The sequence below is a fragment of the Rutidosis leptorrhynchoides genome, chromosome 7 (genome assembly GCF_046630445.1).
Source record: "Rutidosis leptorrhynchoides isolate AG116_Rl617_1_P2 chromosome 7, CSIRO_AGI_Rlap_v1, whole genome shotgun sequence".
Lineage (NCBI taxonomy): Eukaryota > Viridiplantae > Streptophyta > Magnoliopsida > Asterales > Asteraceae > Rutidosis > Rutidosis leptorrhynchoides.
This window is the reverse complement of record NC_092339.1, coordinates 317928506-317950518: the sequence shown is the minus strand read 5'-3', so window position 1 is coordinate 317950518 and position 22013 is coordinate 317928506. Positions and strand designations below refer to the sequence as shown.

The following is a 22013-nucleotide window of genomic DNA, read 5'->3' as shown; positions in this document are numbered from 1 at the left end:
TGTAAATGTTGTTTTGAAGCCTTTAGGTCAACGATCCTGTTAAGTGTTGTTAATCCATTGTTTATTATATCAGAAGATGTTAAATTATTACATTATCATGATATTATGATATATTAATATATCTTAATATGATATATATACAATTAAATATCGTTACAACGATAATCGTTACATATATGTCTCGTTTCAAAATTATTAAGTTAGTAGTCTTGTTTTTACATATGTAGTTCATTGTTAATATACTTAATGATATGTTTACTTATCATAATACCATGTTAACTATATATATATCCATATATATGACATCATATAGTTTTTACAAGTTTTAACGTTCGTGAATCACCGGTCAACTTGGGTGGTCAATTGTCTATATAAAACCTATTTCAATTAATCAAGTCTTAACAAGTTTGATTGCTTAACATGTTGGAAACACTTAATCATATAAATATCAATTTCATTTAATATATATAAACATGGAAAAGTTCGGGTCACTACATTCTTAGCTACGATTTGATTGTGTTGGTAAGTCTTAACTCCATGTCTTGAGTTTTAGTTAATTTATGGCTAGGGTTTGGTCATTTGAGACTTGTAAGACCCATTTGGGGATTTAATGGGTGAATTTGGGTTAATTTGGTGTAAGGAAACCCTAATGGTGTTAATCTAGGGTTTGGTCATGTAAATTGAGATTTGTAAGTGTTAAATGTGTTGCTAGTCACTAATACACTTGTTAAATGATGAAAGATTTATTAATGGGTTAAGTTTTACCAAATTTGTAAGTCTAAGTGTTAAAATGGGTCAAATGGGTAATGTTGACCTAGCTTGGGCAAGATGGGTATGAAAATACCTTAAATGGTGTTAGTTGTTGATATTGGACTATAATCACTAGCTTTTAGTGATTTATGATGAGTCTTGTCCATTAATGGGCGGTTTGGTGTAAATGAGTCATTTAATGCAATCGGGTCATTAAATGCTCAAGTGTTAAATGTTGGTGTCTAGTCCAACTAGTTTGTGTATTGAAAGTGTACTTAATGTATTAGGTACTTTGCTTGAAGCTTGCGGATTTTAATCATCACCTTGGCGTTAAGGTGAGTGGGATATCTATGCATGTATGTATATAGTATATTTATTTGTATGCTATGACATGATCCACGGAGCCGGAAGTGCCATAGTGTGTGTGAGTGCGCTATGATGTGAACCACGGAGCCGGTGGCATCATGGTATGTGTAGTGATGTGAACCACGGAGCCGGTAACATCAAAGTGTGAACCATGGAGCCGGTAGCACTATAAAATGAGGTGTGAACCACGGAGCCGGTAACACCGAAGTGTGAACCAAGGAGCCGGTAGCACTATAAAAGAGTATGACTCGAATGCGTAGTGACGTGAACCATGGAGCCGGTGGCGTCATAGCATTACGTATGGTGTGAACCACGGAGCCGGTAGCACCATGACGCTTGTATGGTTGACCATATAGTTGTGTATGTATTGTAGTGTAGCATATTATATTTTTGAGTATATGCTATTGTTTATGCTAGTTGCGGTATTGGAGGTTATTAGCTTCATATTTGGAGTTCGTATGCTAATTTTATATTGCTAGCATGTTTGTGGTATGTGTGTAGGTGGTTGCTAGTAGGTATATTATATATGCACGTGTATACTTATTGCACTCACTAAGCGTTATCTTATCCCTCTCGTTGTTTATCTTTTTAGATGCAGGTGCGGAGAAGGGGAAGGGGGTTGTTGGGCACTAGTTACCCCTTGTTGGATGCTTGGTGAAGCTTTTTGAAGTCGGCCTAGTGTTTTGGGTAGTTTAGCCCCAAACCATGCTCAATTGTTGTTTAGATTAAAACTATAATTTTTAACGTGTCGAACTTGTATTACATTCGTTTAAGGGCCTTTGTGCCTTAATTGTAAACATTTAACTTGTAATATTGTTTTAATGGGTTAAATAGGACGTTTCACGTTATGTAACCATTTAATCGGGCGTTAATGGTTTATTTATTTTAAAAAAAAAATTTAGTCGTGTTGAATACGGGTTGGGCTGTTTCAGAAATAATTTTAGGAACACAATGTCACTAACTATACGCAAAACGGACGTTTTTTAAAAAACGCTAAATATTTGGAGTACTTTTCATACACGTTCATTTTGCGTTAAATTTTTAAAAGTCGACAATTCTAGAGCGAAACGCAGAAATGCATATATATTGTTAATTTAAAAGAACATTTAAATCTTTCACGGGTTATACCTTTTAGTTCGACTCGTGTTGCGCTTCAACGACATCATCGTTAGCCACGAAATAATTTACAATCTAAACGCAATAAAATACATTGAAAACCGAACTCACGACGCAAAGTGAGGGTTCGAAAACTCGTTAGGACTATTAAAGATGAATCATAAGCGCTGTTATAATAATAATAATAATAATAATAATAATAATAATAATAATAATAATAATAATAATAATAATAATAATAATAATAATAGAGAAATATTCAAATGAAACCAAGTTTTAAGTTGAGATTCAAGGGACCAACCAGAGTGCGACACGTGGCGCGATAATCACATGTGATTGAAAAAAAAATATTTTTTTCAAAAAAAAAAATTTTAATTTTTTTTCAAAAATTTTTTTTTTAAAATTTTTCTTTCAAAAATTTTTTTTTTTAATTTTTTTTCAAATTTTTTTTTGTTTTTTCGAATTTTTTTTAATCACATATGATTGAATTGACATGCAGTAAATCACATGTGATTCTGCATGCCAATCACATGCGATTCTGCATGTCAAATCCAATCAAATGTGATTGAAAAAAATTTTATTTAGTAAAATGACGAATTTCAGTAAATTTGTGCTAAAATCTTTAAACACCAGGTTTTTGATCAAAACTTGATCAAATCACCGAATTAAAGTCTGAGATTTTGAAGATATGATCACGAAACGCTAACAAACTTAATCAAATCACCGAATGAAAGTCTATTTCATGTTGAAATTTTTTTTAAAAAAAATTTGAATATTTTTTTTCAACCACATGTGATTGGATTTGACATGCAGAATCACATGTGATTGTGTTTTACAATCATATGTGATTGGGTTTGATAATCACATGTGATTGAATTTGACATGCTAAATCAAAAAAAAAATATTAAAAAAAAATTTCGAAATTTTTTTTTCAAAAAATTTTTTTTTGAATTTTTTTTAATCACATGTGATTGTCGCGCCACATGTCGCACTGTGATTGGTTCATTGAATTTTAAGTAAATTATTGAATTCAAGGGATTAAAAGTCAATAATAATAATATAATAATAATAATAATAATAATAATAATAATAATAATAATAATAATAATATAATAATATAATAATAATAATAATAATAATAATAATAATAATAATATATAATAATAATAATAATAATTAATATTAATAATTAATAATTAATAATTTAATTTAATAATGTGTACTATGTTATGTATATATTTCATTTTCCAAGTTGCAACATTTACAAATTCCATGGTGTTCCTTACAACTATATAAACGCTTTTCAACCTTCTTCCTCTTCTTCAACTGTATCGCTCATTCCGTCATCCATCAATCCAGTTACCTTTTTATACATATACATACACACTTACCTTTTATACCTATACATACACATACATACATGTATCTGTAACCCTAACCACCAATGGAACCTCGACCGGATTACTCAGGCATGGAAACTGATCTGCTCTCTCGTCTCGCAGCAAATCATTTGTTCTTAGGTCAAATCGAACCATTTCGAGCTACAATTCTCGCTCTCCGATCTCGAAACCCTGAACTAGCTCGTTCAATTCTTCAAACAATCGTTGCGAATGGTGGCCGTTATGATACTATCCTTTTTAGTTCTAATTCATCACCTGCTTTGCTAACTTATATATGTACTATTGAACTTCTTCAATTTAATGATCCTACATCGTTAGTTTGGAGCTTTGATTCGAATACTTTGCGTTTGCGTGCGGAATTTGTGCTTTATGTTCAAAATATTATATCTAGGGTTTTGGATGGTAAGAATGAAAAGATTAATTTAGGTAAAAATGAATTAGGAATTGATAATAATGATTTAATTCAAAGTGAGGAAACTAGTACTAGTGATATTGATTCGAAACCGCAGTTTAGTGAATCCAAAGTGGATGCCAGTGAATCAGGTGTTAATGATTTTGATTCTAGTGCTGGTAGTAAATATGTGGACGTTGATGAGTGTTTGAAAGTTTTGAATAAGATCTTAGAGGTTGGGTTTAAGAGGTTGAAGTCGAATTTGATTGCATTGGAGGTCAGAGAGAACGAACAAGACGGGACATCTAGTGATAATTTGGAGATTGAAGAGGGTGAAATGATGTCTTTAAAGGGAGTGATTTTGGAAAACGCAGTTATCGTTGAAGCTCTTTTTGAGAATATAGCAAAGCAGATCAAGTGGATTCAAGAAAATGATGGAGTTGGTGATGATTCAAGTTTGGTTGTTTCACCGAAAGTTCAAGACGAGGGTAGCGATGAGGATGTTAAGGTTCTTAAATTGATACAACGATGTGTTCAGATGGTACATTTGGATGCCATGAAGGAATGTTTGAAGAATAGTGATGATGATGGAGCTTTGTCGCATATTCAATTTCTTCGACTTGGTTATGGAATCGAGGAAACTGATTACCGGTATGGGCACTCCTCTATTTTATAATGCTTTCATGTTTTATCTTAATCTTATTTATGACAGAGCACTTGGTAGACAATGTTAACTACGAAACTGTAGATAACTTTAGCTTATTCATATATATTTACCACTTCTTTATGCAAGAGAAATATGAGTAATTGAACCAAATACATTGGGAACAACACTTTATCTTATGCGTGCTCATTGTATAACTAGTCAAAATGTGATTGCTGAATGGTGATTACGATGTCCTGGTGGTCATGAGGTTTATAACATGCTCGAACCTAACGTGGTGCATCAACACCTAGCTTATTTGGTTCTCATGGAGTCATGGTTCACTTGCAAAGGCCTGTGAGTAGGAAAATATACAGGGTGTTCAAGGAAAATATATAGGGATTCCTCTTCCTATGTGTCTCTTTACCTTCTTAAGGAGGGACCCAGTCATCCAGATACATCATTACTTCAAAACTAGGGATTTTGGTACTACTACCAAGAAATATATAGGAGAATTCCAAACATCAAGAGAACGTTGTAGAAATACACACTCGAGCATCCCTGAATATAACTTTTTACTCGAGTTCTTCCTCTAGAATTTTGAAGAATAAGAATCTTGTCTAAGAGAATGTTTGCTAATAGAGTAATAGTCCAACAAACACTCACAATATGCTCAGGTGTTATCACCTGACATAAACTAGACAACCCATGACATTCACGACCACTAAATCTATGATAACACACCGCAATCTGCTGTGTAACTGTATGCACATGGAATGTTTTCTAAATCCGTTTATCCATGAGTTTGCAAATATGCAAATACATAATAATAGCAAAGTAGCAACTTTTATGTAAGACAAAGGTAGATCTAAAGAAATTTGCCTTGTTAAGGTTTTTTATTCTTCGGACAATTTTTTACAGTCATGCAATGGATCCACTGGGACATTGTGGTCTATTTACTTGGTTGTATGATTGGCTCTTTGTACTCATACAATGGATCCACTGAGGCACTAATGATCTTGTTCCCTAGTTGCTAAATATAACACTTCAATTACTATGACAATGATGTTTTTTGCACGTGAAGTTACCGAACTGCACCTATCATACATAAGATTTTCCAAATCCATATCATTGTTTCTTTCTCTTCTATGATGAAGTATTGAGTTACCCATGTGTTCATGGTATCAATTTTATCTAGTTGCCATAAACCTTGGCCCTATATGCCATTTGGTCTTGAACTCCTTGTGTCGTATTTTGATGATGGTAAGGGGCTGTATTGAATTGATCTTTACCGGTCACTTTGGTCTTTCTTACCCCAAATTGTGATTTGTTGATAAACAGAGATATAATGTTTTGTTTCTATGTAAGTAGGACTTTCGTGGAATTTTTGAAGTGAACTGTACACTGCAGCTCAAATACATGAGTCTCCAGCTCTATAATACCAAGTTCTAACGAACTAGGAACATTCTAGGATCTACCTACTACAAAATATATAGGCACGTCATACATCTTAACATCTAGAGAAATTCAGACACATGATACATGTGACGCCTTTTAACTTTTCTAGAAAACTAAAGAATACGTTTACACCTAATTTAATGTAAAATGGGGTATTGAATAGTGATACACCAAAATTCTACACCATTTGGTATCTTTTAATTGAAGTAGGTTTACAACTTTTTGGTGTTTACATCATTGGAGATGGTCTTAGAAACCAGGAAATTACCGTGGTAACCACTCCGGGTTACCATCAGCTTAACGTTAAAAAATGCCACAAATTCCCTTAATTTATGCCAAAAAAAAAAAAACCCCCTGCAAATCCGTTCTCATATAAACTGTATTTTGCAAATTTCATGAAAAATAACCGTTTGAAATTCAAAACCCCATATGTTAGACGAAATATCATCTTTATGCATCTCTAGTGGTATATATATGCTTATTGGAAGTATAATTGTTATTTGTGAATTGTTGATTTGAACTTTTTGTTAAAACAAACGAATTACTCCGTTTCTTATTTTTAAAGGCCTAGCATATTAAGAATACCATATTTTGAGAAACGATGACATAGCATTTCCATGTTTTGCGAAATGTTGAGAGGGGATCACTAGGTTATTTTTCATCTTGAGTAATTTATCAAAATACCCACAATTTGCAAGTTGTCCCTTATTCGTAAAATTTTCTATGAAAGGATGTGGTAATTTGTGAGATGTAGTGTTTTGGTGTTGAAATATCCAAATTATACTATTTAGTAACTTCCCTATAAAGTAGTTTGTCATACCTTGAAAGTAAATAATACTCATATAAATTAGATAAGAAAGAATGAGACACTTGGTGGTTTTTGAGAAAAATTATAAAAAAGGTAGTACTGAAATTCAAACTTGTAAAAAACATCACACGTGGTATGCTCCAACCGCGAGAATAGCGGCCACTGTATATGGATTTGCTCATCAAAATTATGTAAAGACAGTTTTAGTTTTTTACGAATTACAATAATACCCCTAAGAAGTGTAACAAACGACAACTTTAGCGTATGAAACGACAATCAACCAACCCCAAATGTATACAAGGAGAATGTGTTGATAGATGCTGATTGTTCCTGTTCTTTTTTCTTCAACATACATGACCAAGGATATGATTCAAATAATAGATCTATCAATTTACTTTTTTGTTGATAAATTATTTGTAATCCCTTGTGATGTTTATATAGCATGGTTTTGCAAGATCTCCTTAAGAGGGGTTTGTCTGAAGTAGCAGCCTATGACGACTCTTGGCTTGCATCACGAAGTAAACTGTTATCAATATATGAGAAAGCACTCTCATCGAACTCCACACATCTTCTTCACATGATACAGGTATGATGCTTTTTCTTATTAAGCATCTGTAATATGCATTTTGTTGATCAACTTTTGCATCCTTAAATTACATGCTATCTATATAATGAACACATATTCACATATTATTATATGAAATTGAATTACATTAGGGATTTTAGATGCTGATTATGTGCATTTTGCAGTCCATTCAGGAGGAATTGCTATCTGAAGAGATAGAAACACATAAAGTTTTGAATGGCAACCAGATCCCACTCCCTCTTGCGAAGTTTTTAAGCTTTCATGAACAGATGACACCTGGCGACCAAACTTCATCCTCTAAGTTGGCAATCTCTGCATGTATGAGAGACATGTATCATTATGCTCGTATCTCTGGGTTGCATGTACTTGAATGTGTCATGGATGTTGCTCTTTCTGCTGTCAAAAGGGAACAACTTCAAGAAGCCAGCAATGTGTGTAGATTTATTTCCTCAAACTAATAATTTGTGTTAATCTTATCATATTAATCCTATTTATTATTTTTTTATTTTTTTAGATTCTTGCATTGTACCCGCAACTGCAACCTCTTGTGGCTGTAATGGGTTGGGATCTTTTGCCTGGGAAAACAGATATGAGAAGGAAGTTGATGCAGCTTTTGTGGACTAGTAAATCCCAAAATCTAAGGCTAGAAGAATCTTCTCTTTATGGTAATAACTCAGATGAGGTAGTGTTTTTTTATTTAGTTTACTTTATATATTCTCACTTTTATATGGATATGTTCGTATCGAGTATAACTATATTAATTCTTGCAGGTGTCATGTGTTGAACATCTTTGTGATTTTCTATGTTACCAGCTTGATCTTGCTTCTTTTGTTGCATGTGTCAATTCTGGACAATCATGGAGCTTGAAATCCTCATTACTCTTGTCTGGAAGAGGACATACAGAGCTTGAAAACCAAGATATTAAGTTAGATCCGTTCGTTGAAAATCTTGTTCTCGAAAGATTATCGATCCATAGTCCCCTACGCGTAAGTTTGTAAACGTTATTGGTTGTTCGAGGCACTTGTTGAAATGATCTGATTCATTAGGTGTACTTTTTTATACAGGTTCTGTTTGATGTAGTTCCAGACATAAGATTTCAAGATGCTATCGAGTTATTTAGCATGCAGCCAATAACATCTAATTTAGCAGCCTGGAAAAGGTAATGCTAGTTTCTTCCTCCATCCCAAATCTATTGTTCTGTTTTGACTTTAGAGGTCTTTTCTTTCCAACTTTGACTTTAAATTACTTTTTATGTGTTACATAATACTTGATGAATATTATACCGTTAAAAATATATTCAAAAACCAATCCTTTGATATAAATTTCATTGAATAATATATAATACAAACGAAAATAATTAAAAGACAAAGTGGGAAGAAAAAGACCCCCAAATCAATAGATTTGGGACTAGTAAATCCCAAAATCCAGTCGCTGCATCATCAATTACTTCTGTACCATTGTCACTTGATTTATTACTTTAATTTTTATTTGTCCAATAATGTTGCATTTTATAGGATGAAAGATGTTGAGCTCATGCATATGCGTTATGCCATGGAGTCTGCCGTTCTTTCCCTTCGATCTATGGGGAGTAGTAAGACTAATAATGAAATAAAAAGCTACCAATTGGCTCTATGTTACTTAAAAGACCTTAGTATTCATTTAGAGGCTATCAACAACATTCCACGCAAGGTTCCTTAGTTCACCTTTTTTCTTTATATGTATCCGTGGTGAATATTATCGTAACCATGTAAATCAAAACCTCCTTTTTAATGATGCAGATAATGATGGTGAACATAATCATCTCACTTTTGCGTATGGACGATATTTCCCGTGACTCATCATCGACCCCACCACCTACCAAACATCCTGACACAAGTGCAGAAACTAATGATCCCTGCACTAATGAAGAAGGGAATACAATGGTGGTATCTTTCACAGGGCGGCTACTAAATACTTTGAAACAAAATTTACCTCCATCTATTACCGAACAAGATATCGCTATCGATGGAAATATACCCACTGATGCTATGCAAGCTTTAGAATGGAGAATTTCAAAAGCAAGATCTTTTATTGAAGATTGGGAATGGCGTTTATCAATCTTGCAAAGTCTTCTTCCTTTGTCTGACCGTCAATGGAAATGGGAGGAGGCGTCAACTGTGTTGCGGGCCGCCCCATCTAAGCTGCTTAATCTGTGAGTTTGATTTTTCGATAATTGAAATATTACGTATAGCGGTTATATATAAGTTTGACCGTAATTTATTTTTCAGTTGCATGCAGAGGGCAAAGTATGACATTGGAGAAGAGGCTGTTAACCGTTTTTCCTTACCTCCAGAAGATAAAGCAACACTTGAACTGGCTGAATGGGTTGATGGAGCTTTTAAGACAGCATCTGTATGTACCTAACTGATCACTGTGTATAAATATTATACCTGGCAATTGAGACTCATACTCTCAAATTGGGTCAATTGGATCAAGCTTTTGGGATGGCAATGTAAACGCCAAACCTTAAAAGAAGGTCCAATATGTTTCTTTTCAACCTATTGGGTCCTATACAAAATATAAAGAAACGGGTCTAATGGGTGTCAATTTCTAAAGCTCAATAAATAGAGATAGGTCTAATGGGTATTGTGGACGGGTCGAGCATAATGATCATAATATGTTTCATCCGTCAAACATTTATGAGAGCATTCATGGTTGATATCATTTATTGTATATATCAATATCAATTAATATTTTCTTATATATATAATAAATATAAATAACAATAACAAAAATATTTTTTTCTACCCATTTGACCCATTACCCGTTTCGACCCGTTACCCAACCTGGCCCATTTGAACCCGTTCAAAAATCTGATCCGTTTGATCCATGACCCATTTCAACCCAAACCCATTTTGACCCGTTACCCAAACTGACCCAACCTTACCCGTTTGCCAATTAAATATCACTACTATCTGCATGGAAGTAGTGCAGAATATATTCTTTTTGACGACTAATTTATAATGTGTTCTATTTGTGAACCTGATGTTAATGCGAAAGAGCTACTTTTTTGTGATTGCCCAGGCTGCAGATGCGGTTTCTCGTGCTGCTGATGGAACTTCTGTTGTCCAAGATTTGGATTTTTCCACTCTGCGATCTCAATTAGGTCCTTTGATTGCAGTATGTTATCTTTTTAGGTTTTATTTAGTTCAGTTCGTTTTCTTTTGTTATAGAGTGGACCAGAAGAAATTTAGACAATGGACACCACTTATGAAAATGTCATATAGAAACTTACCTCTTTTTATGTTTCCTGCTAGACTCTTCTATGTATTGATGTAGCTGCAGCATCATCAAGGTCCTCAACTTTGTCCCAGAAACTTCTTGATCAGGTAACTGAAATGCATTTCTCAAAAAATAACTTTGAAAGCTCATTTCAGTTTATGGTGCTTGTAGCATCAAAACAGCAATAATTGATGAGTTTTGCAATGATATAATAATCATCGACATAAATTCGAAGAGAACATTTATTGTAGCTGGATTTGTAATGATACAGGCTCAAGTGATGCTGTCAGAGATATATCCTGGTCGTGCTCCTAAGATGGGTGCTACTTATTGGGATCAGATTTATGAAATTGGTATAATTTCAGTTGCGAAACGACTTCTCAAACGTCTACAAGAATTACTAGAACAGGTAGAAACTTACTACTTTTTATTTCTAATATAAAGTTTAACAGACATGCGCTAATACTAAAGCAAATTTACATTCTATGATTCCAATTTTCAGGACAAGATTCCAGTACTTCAGTCTTTGTTAACGGGTGACTTAATAAATACATCATCAAAGGATTTTCAAAGGCAAGGACATAGGGAGCGTGCTCTTGCAATGCTACATCAAATGATTGAAGATGCTCACATGGGGAAGCGACAGTTCCTTAGCGGTAACCTTCTTTCCAGATTAATTAATTAGTTTTTGACATTAATTACATTGTTTAATATCCATTATTAATTTTAGGTAAGCTTCATAATCTTGCAAGAGCTATTGCTGATGAAGAAAACGATAGAGAATATTTGAAAAACAATAGTTTGCATCCTGATAGAGACGGTGTTTATCAGGATAAAAATGGAGCTCTAGGGCTTGGATTGAGACCCATGAGACAACAATCATCCAGTGTCGAAAAGTCAACGGCTTCTACATCATACGACGTGAAAGATGTCGAAAAGAGAATATACGGTCCATTGACTTCCAAAGCTACGACATATCTATCCCAATTTATCCTTCATATTGCAGCCATTGGGGACATCGTTGATGGCACAGATACTACTCATGACTTCAATTACTTTTCTCTCGTTTACGAATGGCCTAAAGATGTACGCCTCTTTTTTATAATCAGTGTTGCAGAACTCGGAACTACACGGTCAAACTCGGGATTACGTTCAAAATTCGGCCAAAACTCAGGATTACCTGGAAAATCAGTCAAAATTGGTCAAAACAAAATCGGTCAAAATCGGTCATAGTCAAACTTAGTCAACATACGAGTACTCCCTAAAGCGTCCCGACCGAGTACTCCCTGAGTAGCAAGTCTTGCAAACCATGTTTATTATGAATTTTGTTTTTTAGTTTGTGTTTCTTTTTCTAACTCATTGGCTACAGCTTTTAACACGCTTGGTGTTTGACCGGGGTAGCACTGATGCAGCTGCAAAGGTAGCGGAAATAATGTCGGCCGATTTCGTACACGAAGTGATTTCAGCATGTGTGCCGCCAATTTATCCGCCGAGGTCCGGTCATGGTTGGGCAGACATTGCAGTAATTCCTACATGCCCCAAAAGTAACTCAGAATGCAAGGTTCTTTCCCCTTCTTCAAAAGAAGTAAAACCGAATTTGTATTGCCCGTCCTCTGCCACACCGGGGGTCCCACTTTACCCTCTTCAGTTAGACGTTGTAAAGCATCTCGTGAAACTCTCCCCGGTTAGGGCTGTGTTAGCATGTTTTTTTGGGAGTTGTGTAGTATATGGTGGAAGTGACTCCAATATACCAAGTACATTGAATGATGGGTCGATGCAAAAACATGATGCTGACAGATTATTCTTTGAGTTTGCACTTGATCAATCAGAAAGGTAAATTTTTATCTGTCTACACGTTAATTTATACTATACCTGGCAGTTGAGACCCATACTTTCAAATTTGGGTCAAATGGGTAAAGCTTTCGGGTCAATTGGGTCTTGAAAAAAATTTAGGTATGATAATGTAAACCAAAACTTAAAAATAGGTCCAATTAGTTTTCTTTAACCTATTGGGTCTTGTACAAAATATAGAAGAACGGGTCAAATGGGTATCAAATCGTAAAGTTCAATGAGTCAGGTCTAATGGGTCTTGTGAATGGGTCGAGCATAACAAGATTCATCTGTCACTCATTTATGAAAGCATTAATGGTTATATCAATTATTATGTATATTAATATTTTCTTATATATATAATAAATAAATGTTAATAATAAATAATAATAATAATAACTAAAACAATATAATAAATGTAAAAGATCAAATGTAAAAGTATACCTGTTTGGACCTATTTGACTCATTTGACCCATTACCCGTTTCGACATGTTACCCAAACTAACCCAACCTGACCCGTTTAGACGCGTTTAAAATTTCTACCCGTTTGACCCATGATCCATTTAACCCAAAACCATTTTGACCCGTTACCCAAACCGACCCAACCTCGTTTGCCAGGTATAATTTATACATAAGCAGAGTTAAATTTGCTAGTGTTATATGCTATATAACTTATTATTTAATTAACGAGCAGGTTTCCAACTTTAAATCGCTGGATACAGATGCAAACTAATCTTCACCGAGTTTCGGAGGTTGCTGTAAACGATGCTGAACATCTAATTAGCGACGGGGGTCAGGCAAACACTTCTGTCAAGCGTTTCCGAGAGCATGATAGTGATTCTGATTTAGAACATGATGACCTGGCAGTTGGGCCCACCAATTCGGTTCTTCCTGACACCACAAAGGAAACTGATATATGGCAAGATTCATCCAAGTCAGAACCTGCTGAAACTGATACAACAGTCTTCCTTTCTTTTGGTTGGGAGAATGAAAAACCATATGGAAAAGCGGTTGAACGGTATGGAATAAATTAAATCCTTGTGTCATTGTTTACTGTTTAATGGTGTAAAATTAAGCTACTTACCGTTGCTTGCATTGTTTTCTTATGCGCTTATTAGATTGATAGATGAAGGAAAACTAATGGATGCTCTTGCTCTTTCTGATCGATGCTTACGTGATGGTGCTTCTGATCATTTACTTAAGTTACTCATTGAACGCGAGGAAGAAAATCATGCTGTCTATAATCGATCAGGTCTCTCGAGCTTTAGGATACCAAGCAATAGCTGGCAATATTGCCTGAGGTTGAAAGATAAACAACTTGCAGCAACTATTGCCCTGAAGTATGTTTACTTGATTCTTCATTTTAGAGTTTTTTTATGTCGTACTGTTGTAGTTATGTGTTGAGTTTGTTTTCTACATCGATAAAATGTTTTGCTTGCACTGCAGATATATGCATAGGTGGGAGTTGGATGCTGCTTTGGATGTTCTCACCATGTGTCATTGTCACTTGTCAGAAAGTGATCCGTCAAAGAATGAGGTGTCTAGTTTGACCCGTGTATTTATGAATGGGTTAAATGTGGTCGTGGTTTATCTGAAATGCTTGAATTAGTCTAGCTGAAAGGGGAGTGGGTCAAGCATAATCATATTGAAATTCCCCCATAGTCTATTATAATTACATACAATCTCCTAATCTGTCTATTCAGTCTTAGGGGGTTGTTCCGTTAGGCTTGTTTGATGAGCTTATCGCTTATGCTTTTAGAATTATCACATAAGCAATTAAGTTCCAATATATTGGCTTATAAATAAGCTCCAATAGCTTGCCCAAGCACACAATAAGCTGCATATAACTGAGCTCAACCATACATTTCAGATGAGCTTATTAGCTTATAGGTAATAAAGTCATCAAATAAGCCCACCCAAACACCCCTTAGATTGTTGCTGTAATATTGTTTTCATGACATCATAATAAATGATAGATTCTATGTAAATGAACAAAATGTTGTTTGCCTACTAGCCCATCTGAAGCAAATTGACCCTTTTCAACCTGAATCAGGTTCAAAACGTTATCCAACCCATTCATCTCACCCATCTTGCTACTCATAATAGCTGAAATGTGCAGGTGCATGATATGTTACATGCTATTAACCCTCACATGCATATTGTGTATATAGGTTGTTCTCAGAAGACAAGCCTTGATGAGGTACAGTCACATATTATCTGCAGATGGGCGTTACAGTAGCTGGCAAGAGGTAATGTTTTCCTAAAATTGAAGTCTATGCTGTTTTTATTTATTATAATTCTTAAAAATATTCTTGATTTGTCAGGTTGAGGCAGAGTGTAAGGAAGATCCTGAGGGTCTGGCCCTTAGGTTAGCTGAAAAGGGAGCCGTTTCCGCTGCTCTAGAGGTAGCTGAAAGTGCAGGGTTATCTATTGAACTTCGTAGAGAACTTCAGGGTCGTCAACTTGTAAAGCTTCTTACAGCGGACCCCATTAATGGTGGCGGGCCCGCTGAAGCTTCACGGTTTCTATCTTCCTTGCGTGATTCTGAAGATGCTCTGCCCGTTGCAATGGGTGCAATGCAACAATTGCCCAACCTTCGCTCTAAACAGTTACTTGTAATACTACACCCACCCTTCTTCTCTTCATATAATATGGTTATAGATAGATATAGATATAGATATAGAAAGAATGAACATTAAGTAGACATGTCTGATTGTGTTTCAAGGTTCATTTTTTCTTGAAAAGAAGAGACAGCAACTTGCACGAACCTGAGCTATCAAGGCTTAATCTGTGGGCCCTTGGTCTCCGTGTGTTGGCAGTTCTTCCTTTGCCATGGCAGCAAAGATGTTCTGCATTACACGAGCACCCACAGTTGATTGTTGAAGTTCTGCTAATGCGTAAACAACTGCAATCTGCTTCTATGGTATCATTACAACAAAAATTGTTCTTCATATACAATGTTCATTAATGGATTTAGTGACGTTAGGTGTATATATTTGTTTTCAGATACTAAAAGAATTCCCGTCACTAAGAGACAACAACAAAGTACTTACATATGCTGCTAAAGCAATTTCCGTTACTATAAGCCCACCTCGACGTGAGTCACGGATACAAGTTTCTGGTCCAAAAACAAAGCAGAAATCCGGAACACCGACTCGATCTTCGTTCTCTAACAGTTTAAGTAACCTGCAAAAGGAGGCTCGTAGGGCATTTTCATGGAATCCAAGAAATAGTGCAGAGAAAACCGCTCCTAAGGATGTTCAAAGGAAACGAAAAGGGTCGGTACTAACACAAACTGAACGGGCTACATGGGAAGCAATGGCGGGAATTCAAGAAGATCGGGCTTCATCGTACACAGTTGAAGGTCAAGATCGTCTTCATTCGGTTTCTACTGCTGAACAGTGGATGCTCACAGGTGACATAAATAAGGATGAAATCGTTCGGTCCTCTCATCACTATGAAAGTGCACCAGATATTATTCTCTTCAAGGTATAAATTTAATAGTAAAATGTATAAGACATAATTACTGAGATAGTCCCTGTGGTTTGTATCAAGTTGCTGAAATAGTCCCCGTGGCATGTGACACGATTAAACGAAATTTTTTAACAACCGTTAGTAAAAAGGACTATCTCAGCAACTTTTTCAAACCACGAGGACTAAATATATCGATAAAATAATCCCTGAGGACTATTTCAGCAATTTAATATAAACCACAGGGACTATCTCAGTAATTATGGCTGTATATAATGTGTATGCTAGTATCACTCTAATGGAATTCTATACACTAAATAGGAACTGCTTTCTTTGTGTTCGGATGAGAGTTCATCAGCAAAAGGTGCTTTGGATTTGTGTGTTAATCAAATGAGAGCTGTCTTAAGCTCTCACCATTTGCCTGAAAACGCATCAATGGAAATCATTGGCCGAGCTTATCATGCAACAGAGACATTTGTTCAGGTATCCATCAGTTATTCTTTTCTTACAAGTATACTGTGTTGTATAACTTCCCGATTATTGCCGAGTACTCCCCGAGTACTCCTTTTTAGGAACCAGCCGAGCCGACAGAGTATCTAATTAGTCAACGACGGTCAATGGGTCAAATTTGGATTTAGTCTGTCAAAATCAGTCAAAGTCAATATTAGTCAACATTTTAGTATGAATTTAAATTAGAATTCTAGAGCTTTTGAACAAGTGAAGATTATATCTATGTTTCTAGACAACTATGTTAGCATTTATGTTTATGTTTATGGATTCCTTGTATATATACACATATAATTTTAAAATTTATTATTTAAATGTATAAAAAGTTCAATCCGATTACTCCTTAAAAAGTCCCGACCGAGTACTCCTCCCCGAGTAGTGATTTTTACAATCTTGCAAGTATACTGAGATATGAGATATATCATAAGGCATGAACTAACAGCAAGATTTTTATGCATCTACAGGGACTCCTTTATGCTAAATCTCAGCTTAGGAAGCTTTCTGATAGAAACGAGCTATCTGGTTTCTCTGAAAGAAATAAAGATGTTGAGGATACTTCATCCGATGCAGGCAGTTCTAGTGTTGGTAGTCAGTCAACAGATGAGCTTTCTGAAATCCTATCACAAGCTGACACGTGGCTCAGACGGGCAGAACTCTTGCAGAGTCTTTTAGGATATGGAATTGCTGCTTCTCTTGATGATATCGCTGATCAAGAATCTTCTGCACGGTTACGTGATCGATTGATTCATGAGGAACGATATAGCATGGCTGTGTATACTTGTAAGAAGTGTAAGGTATGTATGGTATATAGTATATACACATTTTTCAGATTAATTTTTCCGTATATCTTCTTTTCAATCTAACTAATAAATCTGTAAAGATTGATGCATTTGCTGTATGGAATGCGTGGGGACTTGCTTTAATTCGGATGGAGCACTATGCTCAAGCTCGTGTTAAATTCAAGTATGTTAAAATTACCATGTTACCCTTTAGTCTCATCACAAATCATTAGTTTCTGTATTAGTATAGTAATATGCTTACATTGTGCGTAGGCAAGCACTTCAATTGTACAAGGATGATCCTGCACCTGTTGTTCAGGATATTATCAATGCAATTGAAGGGGGTCCACCTGCCGATGTCTCATCTGTTCGTTCCATGTAAGGAAGATATATTTATATTCTACTGTTTGAATCATGATTAGATCATAATATTATCAACTTTATGTTACGATGCAGGTATGAACATTTGGCTAAAAGTGCACCTGCAATCTTGGATGATTCTCTTTCTGCCGACTCATATCTCAACGTTTTATACATGCCGTCTACATTTCCACGTTCCGAAAGGTCCAGGAGATTGCAAGAAGCATCAAACGATAATTCAATCAACAATTCGGAACTCGAAGATGTCCCTCGTAGCAATCTGGATAGCGTTAGATACCTTGAATGCGTCAACTATTTACAAGAATTTACCCGTCAGGATCTGCTCAACTTTATGTTTAAGCATGGTCATTATAAGGATGCTTGCATGCTATTTTTTCCTGAAAATGACGTTCCACCTCCTCAACAGTTACCGCCTGCTGCCATGTCATCATCGACCACACAAAAACCCGATCCACTTTCAACTGATTATGGATCGGTTGATGATTTGTGTGACTTGTGTATTGGTTATGGAGCCATGCCTGTTTTAGAGGAAGTAATGGCTTCTAGAATGTTATCCACATCAGCAGCTGATGCAACAGTGAAACAGTACACTGTAGCTGCACTTAACCGCATCTGTGTATTCTGTGAAACACATAAGCATTTTAATTACCTTTACAGATTTCAGGTAAATTCTTTATTTTCCCATTTTTTTAAACTATAAATTATATTATATTTATAATATGATGTGTGATTTGATCTTATATACTTCATCATATAGGTGATAGGGAAGGATCATGTGGCTGCTGGACTGTGTTGCATTCAGTTATTTGTGAATTCATCCGCATTGGACGAAGCTATAAAACACTTGGAAGATGCCAAAGTAACTCCTTTTTTGGCATTTATCACAGTATACTTTAATTTAATTACTATTCCTATGCACCTGCTTATTTTACTTTCCCCTTGTAGATGCATTTTGATGAAGCGCTATCCGCAAGACACAAAAGTGGAGCCTCAACTAAGGTTGTCACCAAGGCCGTTCGTGGTAAAAATGCATCACAAAAACTTTCCGAAGAAGGATTAATGAAGTTTTCCGCCAGAGTTGCCATGCAGGTAGCTTGTTGTACCATTTTTTATTTTTATTTTTTTTTTTTTTGAGGGAAAGCATGATGCGAACATTTTTTTTTTTGTCATAACAGGTGGAAGTGCTAAAATCATTTAATGATACAGATGGGCCGCAATGGAAATACTCTCTTTTTGGAAATCCAAATGATCCGGAAACTTTCAGGAGGAGGTGTGAGATTGCAGAAACTCTTGTCGAGAAAAACTTTGACTTGGCTTTTCAAGTGATCTATGAGTTTAATCTTTCTGGTAAACATAATATGGAATCTCTAAATTTCGTTTTGGTCTTGTTATTTTGAGAAGTAAGTTAATATTAATTTATAATATAATATTCATATTTGTTAAATACACGTGAACTTCCAGCTGTTGATATATATGCCGGTGTTGCGTCATCACTTGCTGATAGAAAGAAAGGTGGTCAGTTGACTGAATTTTTCCGAAATATTAAGGGCACAATTGACGATGAAGACTGGGACCAGGTAACTTTGATCTATCAACTTTGTGTTATAGTATTTGATGCTAATATGTTATTGAAATGCGTGTGTTGATGTAGGTTCTGGGAGCGGCTATCAATGTATATGCCAACAAACATAAGGAACGCCCGGACCGTCTTATTGACATGTTAACCAGCAGCCACAGGTTAATAAACAGCAACTGATGTCTTTTTATTGTTTCTTTTTTCCTTTTTAGTTAGTTGATATGAAATGTGAATAATCCGTCCTCTTCTCTTTGAAAGAAGGGGCGCTTCCGGTTCTGTCGGTGCTTGAATCTTTTCTAATATGTTGTCGGCATATCAGGAAAGTTTTGGCTTGTGTGGTGTGTGGGCGCCTCAAAAGTGCTTTCCAAATTGCTTCTCGAAGTGGAAGTGTTGCCGATGTCCAGTATGTTGCACATCAGGTATATATTGTATTCGGTTCTTGAAACTATATATATTACTATATATTTCTATTTCCTCTTTGCATATTTGGCTTTTGTTTAGGCAAAATTACGTGATTGGTCCTAAAATTTGTCAAAATATGCACGGGTGACTGTTTTTTTTTTCAATTTCAATCTTAAAGTCTGCAGTTGTTTTAAGCAAAATCACGTGGTTGGTCCTAAAGTCTGCAGTTGTTTTAGTTGAGACCCTGGCATTGACGATCGTTAGTGTTTTTCCGTTAAGTGTGATCATGTGCGTGGCACGTGAGGGTATTTTTGTCATGTCCGTTAAGATCAGAAACTAAATGGAGTAATATACACATGACGAGTGCGCATTTAACGGAATTTCACTAACGATCGTTAGTACCGGGGTCTCACTGAAACAAATTGCAAACTTTAAGGTCATCCAGATCAAAATTGAAAAAAGGTCACACGTGCAATTTTTGACAGACTTTAGTGACCAACCGTGTAATTTTGTTTTTTGTTTATTTCTCTCATAGTAGTGATATCTGTAAATGAATAATTGTTTCACTATTCATCTTAGGTGTATTCGATTTATATAATTTAAATTAAAATTTGTTCATGTTGCAGGCATTACATGCAAACGCGCTTCCAGTGCTTGATATGTGCAAACAATGGTTGGCTCAGTACATGTAACTTCTTGCACAATGGGTCAGACCTAAATCATTACACTTATGTTGCTGTTAGTTTTCTAAATGGTATACGATCTTGTTGTCCATGGTTTATTTGGAAGTTAATAGGGAAGAACATCGATCCACCAACTCCGAGAACCCGTTTTAATAGTTTTTGTAATGTCCAAAGCTCCTTTTATAGCATTTTTGGCATTCATGGAGAAAAGGTTTGTGTTGTACATTTGAAATGTTCAAGATAGAGAAGGTAGATGAGGTGTATATATCATTCGGAGTGTTCGTTTGTTTGTTCAATTTTTTCAAATACTATATTCATAAGTTTGCTTTCGTTGTTGTATTTTATTCGAATTAATATGCTCTATATATGACATATCGATATCCATGGTTATAAAGGAGAAAGTTTGTCAACTAGGTGAAAGGTAGATGACATTTTGACTTTCACGCGTCAAATTTGTTGGATTGAGTAAGTGTTGGTTTTTGTTTACAAAGAAATGAAACCTGCAGCTGCTTTGAATTTAATTACTCCTGTAGTTTATCTTCAATGTAGTTGAGCATATTTTTGTGTAGTGTGACTTTGACTAGATAAAGTTACGAGAAAAAAGTTGGGAAGTTTTTGTGTTGTGTGACTTTTACGAGAGAGAGTTATGGGAAAAAGAGTAGTTGGTAAGTTGGAAAAAGGGGATGATTCTAACACAACCTTTTTTGATCCTCACACACCAATTTAAAGAAATGGAGTATTATTAGAAGAGTAAAAGGTTAAAATAGGTGTGTGAGGATCAAAAAAGGGTGTGTTAGAATCATCTCCGGATGGGTTGTCTCACCTATGTATTAATATAACAATCCAGATCATCTTCTAGCACGTTGAAAATTGCCCAATGCTTGGTAAAAAAAATTAGCCTAAAACTCCCCAAAAGGGTTAAAGGGGTGTTTGGGCCGTTGGGCGTTGTGAATGTTGAACGCCCATTGCAAACGGTGTAATAAGGTCCTTAATGAACAGTCTAAGTTGTAAGCCAATGAAAAACAAGATAATTCATTGTCGATTTAACAATGTTCAACATTAGTCTATTACGAGTATTGGTAGAAAATATGATAGGAAGTTTAAATTAAAATATGATAGGAAGTTTAAATTGTAATGTACTCGAAGGCATATATATTATACTCCGTATATAACAATAATTGATGAAGAAAATTTGGTTTAGATTGTGTTCAACACCTGCATGCTAAAGTCAACGATTGGGAAGGTTTGACAATTGGACATTATTGCTAATAAAAAAATCGCTAGTGTTTGTTTAATATTGATCGATGTTTAAAATATTATGCATTGAAATATGTAGACAATTATAGTTGAAAAGATTTCATAATAATCAATAGTGTTCTAAGCAAATTATCTTTTGATTGTTTAAGACCTCATGATATGCCACTAATGAAGTTTGAACATGAAACCACTTTAAGAATTACAGGTAGATCTACTCTAATATACTACAAAATGGTCCTACAATGTTAAGTATTATAACATTACCATTGAGGAGTCTCAAACATAATATAATAAAAGATAGTTCTATTTATAGTAATTATAATAGTAAACTGTTCTAAACTTGCCCAG

At 35.2% G+C, this 22013-nt stretch overlaps 1 protein-coding gene across 2 annotated transcripts; it reads left to right on the top strand.

The window, feature by feature from the left end:
• Positions 1-3584: 3584 nt before the first annotated feature.
• On the top strand, positions 3585-20823 carry LOC139856814 (uncharacterized). 2 transcript variants are annotated; one of them, XM_071845521.1, is made up of 34 exons: positions 3585-4674; positions 7374-7518; positions 7683-7949; positions 8033-8200; positions 8289-8504; positions 8583-8677; positions 9033-9207; positions 9297-9709; positions 9786-9909; positions 10582-10677; positions 10815-10886; positions 11051-11188; positions 11282-11435; positions 11510-11865; positions 12149-12612; positions 13304-13627; positions 13728-13949; positions 14056-14146; positions 14781-14858; positions 14934-15224; positions 15335-15532; positions 15616-16098; positions 16402-16563; positions 17052-17381; positions 17468-17550; positions 17640-17744; positions 17823-18411; positions 18505-18606; positions 18693-18836; positions 18923-19094; positions 19209-19324; positions 19399-19484; positions 19643-19742; positions 20352-20823. In XM_071845521.1, the coding sequence occupies exons 1-34, from the start codon at positions 3677-3679 to the stop codon at positions 20415-20417; spliced, it is 7623 nt and encodes a 2540-aa protein (XP_071701622.1). In that variant the 5' UTR covers positions 3585-3676; the 3' UTR covers positions 20418-20823. The 2 variants fall into 2 exon arrangements, with proteins under 2 accessions (XP_071701622.1, XP_071701623.1); XM_071845522.1 differs by lacking the exons at positions 3585-4674; positions 7374-7518; positions 7683-7949 and having other exon boundaries at positions 8127-8183.
• Positions 20824-22013: the final 1190 nt, after the last annotated feature.